We start from the raw sequence: 17,847 nt of genomic DNA, 5'->3' as shown, positions 1-17,847 counted from the left end.
TCTCGGGGAGCCCAGAGGGGGATGCATGTTGTCAGCAAGCAAGAACACTGAGCACAGGTCTCTGCATGGAGGTGGTCTGGTTCTGGCCGTAAGAGGAGAAAGTGGTGGCATCAATCTAGCCATCACGTTAAATCACATTTCTTATGGGCAGTTAGGTGTTAAGGGTGTAACTCTTGGCTATCCTTAATAGAATCTGAGTTGATAGTGTGCTTGGTCAGTGCTGCTGCAGTGCCCTGCTGTGCTGCTGCTGCTTCTGCCGCTCATTGGCTGTTTTCAGTACTGGCAGTGCTCTGTGCAAGTGCTGCAGTCATCTCTGTGGTTTCCTCTTTTCCTCTCTGCATTGTTTGGTTTTTAAATGTTTTTCTTGTCTTTGATCATGGGACCCTTCTGTTGATTAGTCTTCTGGGAGCAGCCTTCATAAATGTTACTGATGGTGCTGAGCTTTACCCATTGTGGCTTTGTTTATTTGACTTATTTATAATACAAATAGCATAGAAGCCTGGCATGGAGCAAAGAGCAGGAAATTCATTCAGGCTTTGAGCTGGGACTTTGAGAAACTGAAAGATATGACAAGGCATGTGAGGATGCCCACACATAAGAGCTGGTTTTGTTTTTGTTTTTTTTTCCCTTTCTAGGGAGCTCTTTTGGTGAGCTTTATCAAAGCAAGAAAATAAAAGGAGTTAAACCCAAATGCAGAATAAAATCTGCACATAAAATTCAGTCAGTGCAGTAATTCAGCTTCTGGAAATGAATACTCGAGCAAAACTCACCCAAAACATTTCTTTTAATAAAATCTAGTGTTTGTTACCATAACAATTCCTTCTGCAGAGAAGGATTAGTGCAGTTAATGTGACTCCATTGCCTGATTCAGGTACTGTTAACTTCCAGAGCCCCCGGAGCAAATTGCAGAAGGGGAGGAAATCTGTATGCCTTGATTTTGTTGATGCAGTTTAGTATTGTAATAACAATTCATTTAAGCTCTGGCTGTGCACTGCCTGTTATTTCCCTGGAAACTTCTTGCTGAAAAAAGTACTACTTGTAAATAGCAGCATTAGTCTCTGTCAGTCTGAGGGAAGGGCTGCAGATGAGCAGGCAGAAGCCAGATGAGAATAATATGTAGCTGCAGCTACTTGACATTACTGACTTTTAAGGGATCCAAAAAAAGGTATGATCCCTGTAGAACAGCGGAAAAGAACAAGATGTTTCTGTAGTAATGAGATCGTAAAAGAAAGAAAATTGCTTGTAAAGGATGGATCTGATTTTTGCCCCTTTTCTGAAGAATGTAAGCTGCAGTTTTGCTCCCAACCTCTTCTCGTGTAAGCATTTCATATTACCAGGTTTTTCTTCACATCTATTTTTGCAGTAGCTTCTATATTTTGTTCTGGAATAACAGCAGTTTTCTCAGCCCAAAGAATGGAAAATTTCTGAAACAAATGGTTAAGAGTTCAGCTGTCCTACCTGAACAGAAGTCTTCTGTGCCAGCCCGAAGTGTTGAGGTTGGCATCAGCTGAGAAGACAACTGTTCCTTCCTGCATGCTGGGAGTTAAGTGGATATAAGCACGTTTTTAGAGGGCTTGGTCCTAAAAACAGAGAAGGGCCTTTTGTTTTTTAGATGCTGATTCAGGAGTGTGATAAAGTTTACTACTTGGTAGCCTGGGGATTTGATTTTGTGTGATCCTCAGAGAAATGCAAGCTACTTTTTGTCTCGTGTCCTTTCCTTTTTGTATTCCCCCCCTGCCCAATGGTGCAATTTGCCTTAGAGAAATATCAGGCAGCTGCCATTTATTTCTGTTGTTTCTAGACCTCTTCTTCCTTCTCTCTTTGAAGGAAAATATTTCTTTCCTGTAGGAGCCTAGAAGGGCGACCAGTTGGCAGCATGCTGCTGCCAGCACAAGAGAAGGTATCTTACTGTTATATTTTTAATCATTCTACTGGATAAAATGGATGAGAAAGTCAGGAAGTTGTATTTTGCTTTATGACCTGGAGCGTGATGCGGTTTAAAGGCATGTCAATTCTTTTCCATCCACTAGAACAGTTCAATTCATTTGATGAGTTTGTAACGCTGCGATGTAATCTGGTGTACACTGGGTTGAACAGATTGCTAATAAATTGTGTTGCAGTGTTGGATATTCCTACTGTTTTGGCTGAGACCGTGAGGCTTAATGCATTCTTGTGGGTAGCTGGAGCAAGTAGTTGCACACTGGGACCATATGGTCAGACAGGCAGAATGGGCATCAGCCAGCGTTTAGGGCTGATGGAAGCCATGCTGGTAGTGTAGAGCCAGCTGTAGGGGCAGTCAGGAGAGGAACAAGAAATAAAAGGTAAGAAAATGCCACCCAACTAGCAAGGAGCAGTGGGAGCTGAAGTATATTCCAGGTCTGGTAAGGCATGATGTATTGTAGGTTTGCTGGAGAGAATTATTTGTTGGGGATTGGTGGTGTGAATGGATATTTGGTCTCAGTTTGTATTTTTCTTTGTAACTGGAGTATTGGGTAGAGAATTTATATTGATCAGTTATTTCCTTAGCTCCAGTTTCTCTTATGTGTGAACATCTGCTCTTCAGATGTCAATTGTTGTACTTATAATTAAATGCATCTTTCTCAGTTGCAGAAGTGTCAGATCACTGAGATTGGCAGAAAGGACTGAAAATCACAAACACTATGCTTTTGATTGTCGTTACTGAGGTAATAACCATCCAGCTGATACTTGCCTTTTCCTGGCAGTTACCTTTTGGATGGAAGCACTTCTTGCCTCTGTGGAGGAATCAGGGTATGAAGGCCGCTCCGAAAGTAATGCCTCCTATTTTATTATGTTGACCCATGACACTGGAGGCAGATGGTGGTGGCATGGCAGTAGAGGATGAACCTTCCCACCAGTATCCCTCTACGTTTTGTTGCTGTGTGACAGATGGCAGCAGAGAGGCAGTCTGACAAAATGGCGCTTGGCATGGAAGTGTGTCTGAAGCAAAGGTGTGTCACTGAATTCCATCATGCAGAAAACATTTCATCCATTGGCATTCATCAACGCTTGCTGAATGTTTCTGGAGACCAAGCAGTGGATGTGAGCACTGTGAGGTGATGGATGATGAAGTTCATCAGTGGTGGCAGTGGGTCACCTCTGCTGGTGCAGATTGTTGTGAGTGCAGCATGAAGGCTCTTGTTCATTGCTGGCAAAAATGCATAGCTGGAAAATTATGTATTGTAGCTGATACTTAGCTCTATTTAATAGTGTTATTGTGCTCTTTGTACCTCTTGTTGTTTCCATGGAAGTAGTTAGGAATTATTTTCAGAGTGGCCTATGTATCTTGTGTTCCTTGTGCAGAAATCCTGAACAATTAATAATATTAACTTTTCCAGGTGTGAGTGGCTTTTTGTATTTTTTTTTTTCCTGTTGCATAAGATAGCAACAAAATAGAAGTTTGTTGTGTAAAATTAAGGGGGGGGGGGAAAACACAGTGTATCTTTTGATCGTTCCTTGATAAATAGGAGACTGGTTACAGCATGTAAATATTTATCTTTGATGCTATAAATAGTACCTTCTCCCTCTCCTGTAACAGATAAGGACAAAACCAAGTTAGTCATAGCGATACACATCACTTCTAAGACACTTTTTGTTCTATGTTGTTCATTTGGAGATCAGTGGCATTATCACAGTTGGTTTATTTTTGCTTAAACTGTATGACTGCCTTAATGCTGCAGAGCAGCTTCAGAAACAACCAGCACACAGAGTTAAAGCATTCAGTGGTCTGCTGAAGGTCAAATAAAACACTTAATGAAATAATATTTCCTAAGTGGATGAGTAGCATTCTGGGCTCTCTGCTCTCCTTGGTATTTGTCAGTAGACAATAACTTGCCACCCCTAAAGTAATTGCATTTAAAATATTGATGCTGGATGAAAAGCTCAGCTGAAAAAACCTGTATTACTCGAACAAGCGTACTATTTACTTAGGATGAATTACGATGAATTATACTTCAACATTTGAAATTATGAGAAAAGGTTAACTACTTGGAGAATATTAATGATAGCTTGGAGATGGGACCGGTTAGTGGGAAAGATTGCTTAAGCAAAAACTTCAATTTCAAACATTTTTCTCAATGTTGTTCTTTTCTCCTCTGGTATGTTCTTCATTTCTGGAGTGCCTTACAAGGTGTGAAGCTCTCCCTGTGTGAGAATGGAGTTCCTAGGAGAAGGAATGCTGTATGAATGGCTGGGATGAAAACCTTGTAGATGCTGTGTGTTAGCAGCTCACCTGGATTCTTGTCTGGTGTGTGCCCAGGACTGCATCAACTGCTGCTGTTCTAGTGATGACATGGCAAGCTTGCTCATCGTTTCTTGCTCAGTGATTGCATTGTTGGACCCACTCCCTTGTGGGGCATACTATTGTGGAGCTGGCTCTGCTTACCAGTTCTGCTGTTAGCCCAAGAAACATTCAGGAGTGCAAGTGGCTCATCATTCACATAGAAGCTCCTGCTTTTATGCTTTTGTGAAAGCTTTTTCCTCAAGCGTTATACACATTTTACTTTATTTACTTTTTTTTTTGACACTATGACATCAGAGCCCCAGTTCAGTGTTTGCTGATGTTAGTGGAAAAACTGCTCACCTGATGGGCTTTGGATTACTCTTGAGTAGCTTACTGTGCCATCGCCTCCTGTGGAAGGTGACATACCCTTCCTGTCACTACTTCTTTTTCCAAATGGGTTATACTTGGTTGCTCAAAGTGACTTAGAGGAGATCTCTCTGACGATTATATTAATTGTTCTGTGTGCTGAGAGCAGAAGCTGCAGCTTTCTTGTAGATTCTGTTTGTCTGGAGTTTTGCTGATCCAGGTTGGATTTCTGAAGTCGTTCTTTATTAAAACCAAATTGAAACGGCACTTTAGCAGAAGGTTGTTCAGAGGTTAAATGTTTCACTGTGTTATTATGATGATTATAGGGGAATTTGCATAAAATTAAGAAGCGCAGTGTTTGTGGGTGTTACTTGGGTGAGCATCGTGCAGTTTTTCTCCGTAGGAAAGGTGGTGGAGGCACAGGGCCGGCTTTGTGCCAGCTTCAGCAAAGCTGCTCGTAACATCTCTGAAAGGAGCAGATGAGTGTTTCCTGTGCATACACGTGCTGGAAACATCTGTCCAACACATTGAATTAAAGGATTTCTCTTGATGTGCTGTCTGACCCCTAATGCTGCCTAACTTCAGTACTGTTTTCCTCATGACTTCCCCCATCTTCTTTTTAAGCTGTCTGTTCGACGTACTTTTCAGTAGTTGGAGTTGTGAGAATGGACGAGACTTTGCCTTCCACATCTGTCTTAGCAGCTGTACCACTTCCTGCTATGAATCATCTGAAGCACTTTTTTTCATTATTTTGTTTAAGGGTGAAAGCACATTTGTTTTCCTGAAGCCACAAACGAATCTCTGCACTCTGGCAGCCAAGCCTTAAATGAAGGCTCTGCTGCGAAAGTGTTCGGAGGAAGGAAGTGCCTCCCTATCTCTGTAATCACAGACAAGCTCTCAGAGCAGCTCCTTTCCTTACAGACTCAGGCTGTGGTCAGAGGAACTGCAAACTTCATCAGTTCCTGAAGGGATGAAGCAGAATGTCTCATTTGTTTGTACATTAATGTCAAATGTGCAGTGATCTGAAGTTTTCAGAAGCTCATCTCCATAGTGCTAACTTTCAAACTATGTTTGGGGAGGGGTGTGTAATCTTTTATCTGAGTAGTCTCAGCAATGTTTTGGATTCTGTCTTGGAGGATGTTTAATCAATGGATATACAGATGGTATAGATATACATCCAGGAGCTTGGCTAATATAATTTATATTGGAGAAATAAGAGAAAGTCACTCACCCTGCCCTGGGCTCGCGAGATGAACTCCTGATGGAGCGGATCTCCAGAGAGATCCTTCCCTACTGGCAGTCAGCTCTTAAATGGGTCTAGGAGAGGTGGAGCCAGGCTCCACCTCTTCCTGCAGCACAGATGAATTGCCTTCACCTGTGCTCCCATGGCTGACTCATTGCTCGCCTCAGGTGATCAATCAAAGGTTCAGGCCGTGATTCAGCAGCCCCATACAGAGGATCTTGGAGCTTTCATTTTCCAGGGCTAACTGGTAGAACGCATTTCAGTTATAGGAGTCCAAAATTAGGCTTTTTTTTTTTGTCCTAAGAAATGATACTACTTCCAGGAACGTAAGTGATTGCTGCATTCTAACTTCTCTATTTAACACAGAGAAATCCAAAATCCGCTCTCTTGGTTTTGTCTTCAACTTCCTCCATCCCCAAAAAGTGACTGTGAAGTTGTTAAGAATTTTTTCCTTGTTAATTTTTCTAGGAAAACGTCAGATTCACCACTTAGGAAACCAGCTTCAACTCAATCAACATTGTCTGGATACTGCCTTCAATTTTTTCAAGATGGCTGTAAGCAAGCATCTAACCCGGGGGAGGAAGATGACGCACGTAATTGCTGCGTGTCTCTACCTGGTGTGCAGGACAGAAGGAACTCCTCGTATCCTTTCACAGTTGTGCAATTTGAAAGTTATCACTTGGTACCCTACATAGAATGCCTGTGTGGTAGGAGAGAACATTCACTGTTGAACAGTAAAAACCAGACTTTAGCAAGCTGACTGTTCCACCTAGATCTTTTTTTCTAAGTTGGAAAAGGTAAGTGTTTAGAACTGAAGTTTGTTACTGTTGGTTTTGCGTAATGAAACGAATGGGATGTTTTTCCTGTGGTACACATAAAAGTTTTCCTGTTCTAAATACTTAGTAGTGTTTTCTTGGATCCATCAATTTCTCTCTGCGTTCCCTCAATAACTTCTTGTTTCTCAGAATTTTCTTCTAGTGAAACTGTACTTTTCCTGTGCTTTGCTAGGGATTGTTTGTTTGCCTCTTGCACGTTGAGCATTAAAAGCCAGATCTCAGTTCCTCTGAATTTTCTATGGCAATACTTGAATTTCCTTCTTCTAATGTTTGTACTTGTAATGTGGGAATGACAATATCACCACTGCTTGAGTTTTGAGGAAAAATGCATTTGATAAACTAGGAAACTTAATTAAAGATTGTGCAGGGAATCCATGGCTGAAGGCAGAATGGGACACAGGTTACAGTTGCAAGTGAGTACTCCTACTCTACACATTCCTATTTTTGTTCTGTACATCTTTAAAATGTTTGTAACCTCTAAATATTGATGGGTATCCAAATTTATTTGTTTTAAATATGCTTTTTTTAACATTCTGTTGCAGTTACTAGAATTTGGAGATAAGTAGCACAAACTAAAGAGAATACAAGCAATACTTCTGTACTATTTTAACTGTCCTTTTCTGCTTTAAAGCAGTTTGTGTATGCCATCAGTTTTCTATTTGATATTTTTCTCCCTTCATATTGTTTATTTTCATGTTTTTTTTATCAGTTGAGGAATTTAGGTTTTCTTTTAAGATATGAGATTTTTTTAGTTTTGAAAACTACATCCAGTATTTTAAAATTACTGATTTTTGGTAATGTTGTGGTCATTACATAAATGCGTATGTATTGTATTTTTTTTAATTTTTGCACCTATCATGAAATTAAAAGCAAGAGTTATCTATTACATTAGTTTCTTCTAATATATAGTCTTTGTGCAAACTTCGAGTGGCATAAGTCAACAGTTACCGTAAAAATAGCACTGAATTGCAAGCATAGTCAATATTTTTTATGCCTATGTCACATTTTAAAAGCAATTTATTTATAGTCATTATCTGATATAGCTAAGCATAGCCTAGCCTTAATATGCAAGTCCACTTTTCCTCACTGATAGTGATGGAAAGAATAAATTAAAAAAAAAAAAAAAGCGTTTGAAATAGTGTGAGCTGTTTTGAGTGATGTAAATGTGGCTTATTCTTCTAACAAAAATTCTTTGTTTGTTTGACATAATATCCTTCTTTAAAGTACTTCAGTATGTATCTGAGTTACGTGCAAGACGTACTGGTCTGGTTGACACTTCATAAATAACCTGATTCGTTTTTCCACCTTTTTCATTAAATGGAGATCATTTCCTGTGTCTTACCTTACATATGAAATACTAGAAGCATGGTATGAATGAGACTGCATGGATGGCCTCTGTTTTCTGTATTAATATCACAGAGAACTCCTTCTCCACGTACATGGTTACTGTGTCACCTGGGATTCAGAATGTGGTAGTGCATGACTGTATGGTTCACTTCTGTTGAAGCTGATTTTCTTAAAAAATCAGGAATCTCATTTTGTAACTGATGTTAAAAAAAAAAAAAAATGTAAGTGCGTTACTTTGAGAGAGTGAGTTCTGGCTCTGCCTGCGTTCTGCTGGTTTGTTTTTCTTGTTTTTGTTTTTAAGCACTTAATACCAGTGTAGATTAAAAATCAAACCTTAAATTAGAGATTCTTAACATTGAACTGTAAGTTGCTTTTTCTGATATCTTACTCTTTCATTAGAAACTTGAAAACCTGAGAGAGACAGGTGCATATTACTTACCTTTGAAATTAAAATATATTAAGGTCTCTGCAGATTAATTACAGTGATCACTGTCGGCGTGTTGTATTTATTTTCAGCCTTGATTTGGCAATGTACAAATGTGCTATAGGGGCAGAACTGATCCTAAAGCCTTTGAATCCAGAGAAATCAAAAGCATATGTAGAGAATGGCGAAGTGATGAGGTGGTTTAGCAGGCATGAAGATGCACAATCCAGATAGTAAGCCCGCAATTGGACTTGGTCTTCTGCAGAATTGAGTAAAGGATGGTATGGAAAGAAGAAATACAACGTATGAAGTACATACAATATTTTAAAAACTTCAAGATTTATGTAATACTGCTAAAGAGATTTACAGTGCTTTATACATTTGTTGTCATTGTGTTGGGTGTAGAACTCTTACGAAGAAGTTACTTGGAAGAAGGAAAAACTATTTGAGAGGGAAAAGAAAACTCAATACTTTCATTGTCTGTTTTAGAGGGAAGAGATGAAATAAAAGAAGATGCAAAAAGCATATTCAAAACATAGAGATAATGCCTTGGTTTCGGGTGGCCCAAGTGAATCAGTGGAGTGACTTGGCAATCATGGGGGGCAAGAGAGATTAGATGGGAACAGAATCACCAAGGTTGGAAAAGACCTACAAGATCATCCAGTCCAACCATCCCCCCACCTATCACCAATAGTTTTCACTAAACTAGGTTCTTAGTTTTCTCTCACTAAGACTAACAGGTTAGTCTTTGAAATGGAAAACAGTGCATTTCTTAAAAAATAGTGTGGTAGAAGGAGCGAAATGTGTACGTGGCCTGGGCAAGGATGGCTAGGTGTGGTTGGGCTGAAGAGGCAAAAAATGGTGGTGTGTGCTTGGCAGTGTCAGAATAAAAGGAGTGGGAAGCATTTGGAGAGGGAAAACAGGATTTAATTGTCTGCATTGAGCGCAGTTTGAGGGAATGGAATGTATTTATCTTACGTGGATATCTGCTTATTCTTCTTTTTTTGTAATGTACGTGTCGCCAGCCAGCCTCTGTGAAAATGTGAGGAGAATTCTAGCCAAGTCTGCTGCTGCATTCTGAATTATGCCTGAACACCCTCAGCCTGAAGAGACAAACAATAAGTTCTTTGCGGTTCCTGTGTGCCATTTAATTAATACAAAAATGCAAATTATGTAATACAACTAAGTGTTTAGTTCCCTCTAAGTTATAAACTTCAGATTTAAAAAAAAAAAAAAATTATCTCAGTGACATCTTTTATTTATAATTCTTTGGAAAGCTTAATCCTTTATCTGCAACCTGAATTCATGTTACATCAGTTTATGGCTTTCATTATCTTGTTTGACACAGAAACCCACAATGCAGTAACTTTGACATGGCTTTTCATTTACGTTGTTTATGTTACTTGTCAGTGTTAATGTTCTAAAGGAAGATGGCTTATTAGCTACAGGCAGGATTTGGGAGGAGCTTCACCCTTTTGACGAGCTACCTACAAAAACTTTATTATTCTCTTCATAAAGCATTTTTGTATTTTCAGTGTCAGAAGCAAAGCTATAATGCAAAAAACCATCAGTATGAAGGAGATGGTGGTTTTGAAGCACCAGGAAGCCGGGTGCCTCCCATGGTCTGAGCAGCTCTGAGCACTTCCAGGCCATCTGACTGCAGCTGGCACTGCGAGCGCTCAGGGCACTGTGGCCTCCAGCTTGTAATTCATTTCTTGGAATAGCAACAGTCCTTGGTTGTTTCTCTTTAATGTTTTGAACAGCTTTTCCACCCTTACATATGTTTAAATGGAAACAAAGGGCTCTTTAGCTGGCCCTGCTGTTTCCGGGAGGGAGAAGCTGGGAAGTGCCAGGCCGGGCTGTGGGTGACTTATGGGCTGGGCTGCAGGGCTCCGGGGTCACTGGGAACAATGCAGGCTGGAGGGGGCTGTCCAGGTGCACTATCAGTTCGTTTTCATCAGGGAATGTTTCATTCTGTTTGCGGTCCTTTTTTTGCTATACGCAGCTGCGATAGAAACTGTATGACTGTCCACGATTTTGTTTGTAATGCTTTCCACTGCTACCACCTGGGCCTTTTATCAGTAATATTTTACATGGTAAAAGTCTTTTATCTCTCTCAGCACCACCACCTTATCCCTCCTCCCCCTTTGAAGCTCTTTGGAAAATGCTCCCTCAGTTGTAAACCAAATCCTATTATATGAAACTTTAGTAAATAAAAGCTTTTCCACATGAGAAGAGTCCTTACAAAGTTCCCTCGCCAGCTATCTTGTGTAAATATCCCAGAGTTTGCCCACGGAGGTAAGTTCAGGGCAGGTTTTTCTTTCTCCTGGGCAGCCTTCTCAGCTCCATGTCCACGTTTTGCAGGTGGCTTTAGCAGAATTTTGTACTCAAAGAAATGGGATGAGTTCCTCCAGGTCAGTGCAGGGCAGCCAAGTGGGGCCTCTTCTCCGAGTTGTTTGTAAAAGAGCCTTCCTGCTAAATGTTGAAGCAAAACAACCTGTTAAATGTGAGTGTTGGGAGCAGAAGGAGAGGGGAGAAAGTTTGGTGCCTTGCTTTCTCGAGTGTAAACTTGCATTGAGTCAGAAAGTGCCAGGTGCTCTTCCTTCCCTTCTTCCTCTGTTCCTTTTTTGTTTTAGGAGGGATTGTGGAGCATCTCCTCTCTGCGTGGGGCACTACTTGGTTATTTCCTATTTGTCTGCAGTACTTGCACTCTATCGCCAAGCTGTTTGAATGTCTCCCTGTTTCATGTGTTTATTTTCATGTCACAGTAAGGGAAGCTGAGAGCATTTATCTTCATTTTCCAATTGCGGAACTGAAGCAAGTGGCTCATTCTAAGTCACCCAGAAAATCTGAGATGGAACTGATCTCCTCAATCTTGGATTAGGCACCAGTCAGTGAACCTTTCTCACTTTTTGGACTTTGTGAGATGTTCAGCTAATTTTCTTTGGAGTGGTATCGTGTTTTGTTGGCTTCCATACCATCTTGTGAGGCTTTGTAACCTCATGATGAAGGCCTTTGATGGATACATTCTTTGTTCCCCTGCTAACACTTCAAGGTCTGTCTTTGCAAGGAAAAGGGCAAGACTTCCTTCTTCAATAGAAATGAAAAATTAGATCTCCAGCAATCGTTCGACCTCTGCTAAAACTTCCTGGAGCCAGCAGGCCATAGTGTACCCAATTAAAAAGTTAACTTTTGAAATTAGACTTTAATCAAAATTTTAGAGCTCTAGTTAGGGAAGTTAATAAACATGATTTATATTTCTCTTTTGGCTGTCTTTTTAGTCACTGACCTTTTAATTAAGTATGGTTGCTTTCAAAATGGTGTTTGTTTTTTTTTTTTTTTTTTTTTTTTTCAAATACTGAGTTTGACAAGGGCATAAGATATTAAAAACTGATTTAAAATGATATAGTTAAAATGCATGTAATATTTACCAAAGCAAATTGCTTCATTTCACCAGATTATTATTATTTTGTTATAAAAGGCACCACTGTCTTAGTTATCGAGAAGATGCTTGGATTGGAACCTTTTTTCACTTCAGAATGAAACTTAAAAATCGGCAGGCTTTTGTATGGCTGGATTTCAATTTGGGAGGTTTCACCCTATTAATGACAACCTGCTTCCTTAGTATGTTGCAGATAAGTTGCCTCATTTTACTTGCGTCTTCTTTCAAGGAGCTAGTATATTTTGTGGTGTGTGGCTTGTATGTTCATTCTTATTGATACCACAGGAAGAAGTGCTAAAGATGTAAGGAGGAAGACAGTCAGGGACATTCACAGAAATGTAGTTTCTGTACCTCCCTGTGTTCCAACGTTTCCAACCCTTTCTTCTAGAGTTGGGACTGCTGGGTTTCCAGAGCTGGGCTCGTGACATGAAGCTAACGTATCCAGTCTCCTTTTCCATGTAGTGAAAAAGAATCATAAGATTTTTCACTTGAGAGTTCTGCTTTTTTGCCACGAAGAGAGATGTAAGCACACTGCTGAGGGAATGAGATGTTTCATGTTTTCTGCTGATGGGAAAAATGGGCAAACTTTCCACGTGCTCGCTGACGCAGCATGCAGGCTTGTTCTCTCTGGTTTTGCTTGCCATGAATCTGAATTCATAAAATGATGTGTAGAGCTTAACAGAAAATCCCATGATTCCCTTATGTCTTGTGCCATACCTGTCAGTCCCCATGGATGTCTTTGTAGTATCTAGAATGAAAATGGGTGCTTGCATGTAACACTTAAGTTGTTCCACTTGAATCTGATTTCTTGCAGTGTCTTTTAATGGGAATTCCCTCTTAAGAAGAAAATGACCTGAAGCCTTTTGGACTGGCAAAACGGCTCAGCCCCAGGGGCATAGTGCCCTCAGGTTCTTCTCTTGTCCCTTGGGGGAAAAAAAGCCAAAAACCTCACTTGTGCATGACTCAGATGTGGCAGGAAAATACTGAGTGCAGCTGCTGAATGGAATTATTGTGCAGAGTGCCCAGTCTCTGAAAGTCATGGTAGCTTTCCAGGGGTAGACCATAATTTTAATGCAGAGATTCTGTACTTGGATGATTTTCTTTGTTACTGTAGGATTTTGAAAATCATGTAGAAGGGAAACTTCACGTTGTGGAGTGTGTCAAGCCAACATCTTGCCGTTTAAATTCTTGTGCTAAATGCCCGTTATGGATGCTGCAGGGAGGGAGGGGAAAAGCTGCTGTAAGTGCAGTAGTGATAATTGACCCACTTAAGAGAGCTGCTCTAATTTTGCATGTTACAGCATCCTGGAAATTCAGATAAGAATGTTGATCTCTCCAGCTAATAGGATTTCTAAATATATCATCCAAAAGAAGCAGGAGGACTGTAATTTTGCCTGTCTGTGTGTGTTGAGGCTAATCTTTTGTTTAAGAACTGCACACTCTGAAAATCTGCTTTTTTATTAACTTGTTACTAATTTGGGATAGAGAAGTATTTGACCTCTGGTGCTGGCATGGAGGAGACCTGATTCTGCCCCATCAAATTCAATGTCGAAATTCTCACCGCTTCTGTGTGTTAGTGACCAACTTTTTTCCCTCTGGGTTCTGGCACCCAGCAGGTGGCTCAGATTGTCAACTGTTCTGTAATGCAGCTTTAAACAAAGCCTCTGCAAAGATTGGGGAGGGGGCAGGGTCACAAGATGGCCCATAAAGATTACAGATTGGGTGGTTTTTCATAGCTTTGCCTTTTCTGTTTTCCCCATTCAAGTAAAATTTTGAACAGTAAAGGTCAAAATAATCCTTTTCTGAAATCTGACTGCAGAATTACTAATACTTTTGCTTTAGAACAAAGTGTTTCATGTCTCTCTCTGAGCAGTTCTTTCTCAAAATAACGTTGATGGATGTGACTGCTGGGAAGCACGGCTTTTAATTACAGTAGAGCTTTTGCACCTTGGAGTGGTTTAATTTTGGAGGCCTTTGCCTGTCACACCTGCCTGTGCTGGGGCAAAATCTACCGTTGCGGTCCCTCTTTGGAAGGAACAAGCATTATTCTGTAAATTTCTGGATTAGATCCACCGAAGCCTTTGTTGCTGTGGGTTTGAATCGCGTTATGGGCAGGTAGAACAAATGCTCATTGTTTGGCAGCCCCGTGCTCTCACCGTGTCGGGCCCTGTGTAACAGAAATACTTGCAGCAGAAGAATCTGTACCAGATTTTTTTAATGTATGCAGTAACGGACTGTTGAAATTCATTGCATGTTCTGCAGCCCTACTAATTGAGTTCCAGTTTGGAGTTTTTGAGTTGGTGAGACGTTCCTGTGATAGAGATGAAATGAGGAAAGAAAGAGAAGGTGGAACACAGGGAAGCTGTGAAGGCAGTGACAGCAACGAGGTGAAAATATGAGGGGCAGCCCTAAATTACCAGCAGCATGGATTGGGGGTGAGGCATTGAAACAGCAGCAGAGACAGGATCTGAGGAGGTAAATGGAGGCCTGCGATAGACGGGGTGATGAATGAGGGGAGGGAAATGTGATGGCAGAAAGGCCTCCTGCAAGTGAAACAAATACAAAGAAGGGATGATAAGGAACGGAATTGCACCTCTGATGTCTTTGACCTTCAGTTATCCTTGTGTGGTTGTGAAATAAATATTTAACAATCATCTTAAAGGCTGTTTAAAAGAGGAAATGATTAGGTTGGCTCTGCTTAATTCAGAAGTTTCTCTCTGCATCTGAATTTTGGTGCTTATGTCAGCAAAAGCAGCATTATAACTGAGTAATGTTTTGAACCTGGTGGGAGCTTATAAGTTGCAAACAGCAGCTAAATAAAAAGCAGCGTGGTATGGCTGGTCATTGTATAGCACATTCTTGCTTTTGTCAGAGGATATGCTGCTTGTGGGGTGGCCTGTGGGGGAGATGCTTCTGTTCATTCTGTGTGCCCCCACCCTCTCCTCCTTTGAAAGAAAAATAAAAGTTACCTGACTCTTTGTTCAAATTAACCCTGGCAGGAAAGCCAGTCAATCACTGTTGATGCTTTTGTTGCACTCACTGAAAAATATATTCCTGGTTGTAGCCATTGCTAATGATTTCTGCATTTTAATACTTCAGAAGTCATTTAGAAAATTAAACGCTCTCTTCCATTCAAATCATTTTGAAGATTCTATATTTGCATTTTAATGCAGTAAGAATGATGCCTTAGAAGACAATTTCATATTCTTAAATAGTTTAATTAAGATTGGTAATGCCAAATAGAGTAAATAAAACCCACTGAATTGAGACCAATAAGCACTTCTGTGTTTGCCATCTGCAAATACTACTTCAGCTGAGGTCTTCTAAAACCGTGCCCACTTCCATCACACTCTTAAGTCTTACGTGGTTTTCTTTATGTTTTTTGATGTTTAAGAATAAAGTGAAGGTGTATCAGAGAAGCAATATCACCTTGCACATTTGTTTTGGAAAAACAAGTCATTTTCATACTGGCCTTTCCTTGTTTCTTGGTAATAGTCTTGAGAATTTCTTACATCTGAATAAAGTATAAGCCTTTTAAAAAGTAGTAAGAATGCTTTTTAAGAGCTGTCTTCTTATTTCTTCAGATGTTTGCCACCAGGATTTTGTTTGCATGATGTAGTCTTGCTATACAGAAATTGTACAATCTTTGATTGTATTTTAGCATATGTGTATATTAGCATTGTGTAATATGCGAGTGAAATTTTGAGCTGAGCCTTTTCTTACCTCCTCACTGTTAGCCTGCCTTTATGGCCAGTCCATGTTGTCCATATCCTTCCTCAAAGGCAAAAGGAAAGGTCTTTTTAAGTTGAACTGGCGGATTGGCTCAGCGTTGTTGTAAGCATGACTGATGTATAATGCTCAATCACGTGGTGGTGTGTCTGCCGTTTTCCCTCCTTTGAGAGAGAGAGAGAATCATTTTCCCATATTATCCAGTTTCAGCAGTTTGAGGAAAACAGGAGTTTTAAATGAGACTTGAAACAACCAAAATCATGATTTCTTCCAGAGCTCTGCTTTTGAAGCCAAATGTTCCCCACGCCTTCTTTATTTTGACTTGCTAATTGGAAATAAGATGTTGAAGATAATGTGTGCTTTGAAGTTTGTGTATTGTGTATTTTATTTAGATTTGATCCTTTAAACATTTGACAATAAAACATAAATTGCAGAGCTCTTTTCTTTAGATCAGCTGTAAGTGAATCATTTATGTTTTCAACATCCTTCCACTTAGGAGAAATGCAGTAGTCTCAATAATGTTTTGACTGCATGTGTTGGTAAAGTGCTATGAGATTTGCTAATCGGTATTTTTAAATGGAGATGTATAACTATTTCTTCAGTGGTGGAACAGCTTGTGTGCCAAGTATAAAGTCCTGTGCTTAGACACGAAGTAGAAATCAGTTCTCTTAGGATTCCTTTTGTATTGGTAAGCAGGGAGGAACTGTAAATGTGTGTATGCTACTGCACGTGAACTGCTAATGATGGAAAGCAAGTTTTGAAAGAAGAGAAAGATCTCTTAGCTACATAGGTTGGGGAAAAAACAACAACAAAGCCTGGCAAAGAATCACATCTAACTTATTTCACAAATTCTGTAGTCTTTCTAATGTGATGAGAAAATTACGCAGTAAAAATGCTCATTCAGCAACATGATGTTTCCTAACTGAAATGCGTAAGTCTATGACATGAAAATTCTGAACTCCTAACATTGCCTCTGTCTTTGTGTTGGGGGATTTTCTCTCCTTATCGGTTCTGTAGCTTTTTGGTGGTTTGTGTGTTTCTATGATTTATTTTTTTCCCCGGTCTAATTGGTCCTTTTAACTTTTTATTGTACTCAGAGAGCCTTTTAGTCTTAGAGTTTCCACGGGGAAACAGAGTTCTTATTGTCATTTCAGGTAACGTAATGTGTGGCACGACTGTAGGATAAACAAAGAGCTGGTGATTCAGGTTAGGCTGCAGAAAATGTGAGAGGTTACCTGAACTTGCTGCTCTGTGAGAAAGTAGCACTGCGTCCTTGTCTTGCAAGGACTTTGTCCCCTTCTAGCTAGCATGTGTTAGCAGCACACTTTTTGTTTCTCTCCCTAATGAAGCTGTAGCCTCAGAGTAATGAAGTTCTGCCTATTCAGCTCCAAAGGTTGTTAGGCTGTAAAAGCCTTTTTTTTTTTTTTCTTTCTGTGACTTTTCCTCTGGGGCAAAAGAACTGAACGGTCTACACTGAGAATATTTCTTCTTTCCATTTTCCATAGGAATTACTGATGGACCATCCTTCTTCAGGAAACCGGGGGAAAAAAATGTAAAAATAATTGTAAGTTATTACTGAAGAAGTCTTATTGTAAAGAAACATCTGGAGTTTTCAGCTGAAGTGTCTCAGTTGGTACCTGGAATCAGAGAACATTCTATTCTGTGTGTATCTGCAGTTGAAGGTTTCGGTTTCCCATGTGAGTGCCAATAACTTCTGCAGAGTCTAAGTTGAATTTTCTGTATGAAAATTTCTGGTCCTAAAAGGATCAGCCTTCTAGGGAATGCAACAGATGGGCTGCATCTGTGCTGTTGTTTCTTAGGGACTCCCAAATCACTGCATTCTTATCACATCTGGAGTACCCCGTTCATTGCCAATAATTATGTTCAGCACTTATTCAGATAACACTTCTTCAGCTGAAAAATATTTTTGTAAACTTTCAGTATAGTATTTATTAGTTTTTGCGTTCTTTCAGTCAGACACTGGGCTCTTAATGTGGCAGAGAAACTCAAGTATTGGTTGCTACTATGTTCATTCCTCAGTCCTTGAACCAATGACTTCATTGTCTCAGCTGTTTCTCATAGTCATTCAGTAATGAAACAAGAGAGTGCTCCAGTCCTTGTTTTTTGCTGAGACTGTTGGCAGCCCTCCCTGTGGAGCTGTAAAAGAGTCACTTTTCTTGCTGCTGCAACTGGAGAAGATGGGAGCATGAGCAGGAGCTG

General features: G+C 40.1%; 2 protein-coding genes across 4 annotated transcripts in view; both read left to right on the top strand.

The window, feature by feature from the left end:
• Positions 1 to 17,847, top strand: part of BRF1 (BRF1 general transcription factor IIIB subunit) — a 162,905-nt gene that overhangs the window by 34,576 nt on the left and 110,482 nt on the right. For all 3 annotated transcript variants that reach the window (XM_010712005.3, XM_085225776.1, XM_085225775.1), the window contains exon 3: positions 6,318 to 6,491. In XM_010712005.3, the coding sequence (XP_010710307.2) occupies positions 6,318 to 6,491 (174 nt within the window). The remainder of the gene's footprint in view (positions 1 to 6,317; positions 6,492 to 17,847) is intronic.
• The window catches only part of MTHFD1 (methylenetetrahydrofolate dehydrogenase, cyclohydrolase and formyltetrahydrofolate synthetase 1), a 247,698-nt gene that overhangs the window by 168,714 nt on the left and 61,137 nt on the right, over positions 1 to 17,847 (top strand). The window lies entirely within an intron of this gene.

This window comes from Meleagris gallopavo, chromosome 5 (genome assembly GCF_905368555.1).
Source record: "Meleagris gallopavo chromosome 5, MGAL_WU_HG_1.1, whole genome shotgun sequence".
NCBI lineage: Eukaryota > Metazoa > Chordata > Aves > Galliformes > Phasianidae > Meleagris > Meleagris gallopavo.
This window is presented reverse-complemented; position numbering and strand designations above follow the sequence as displayed.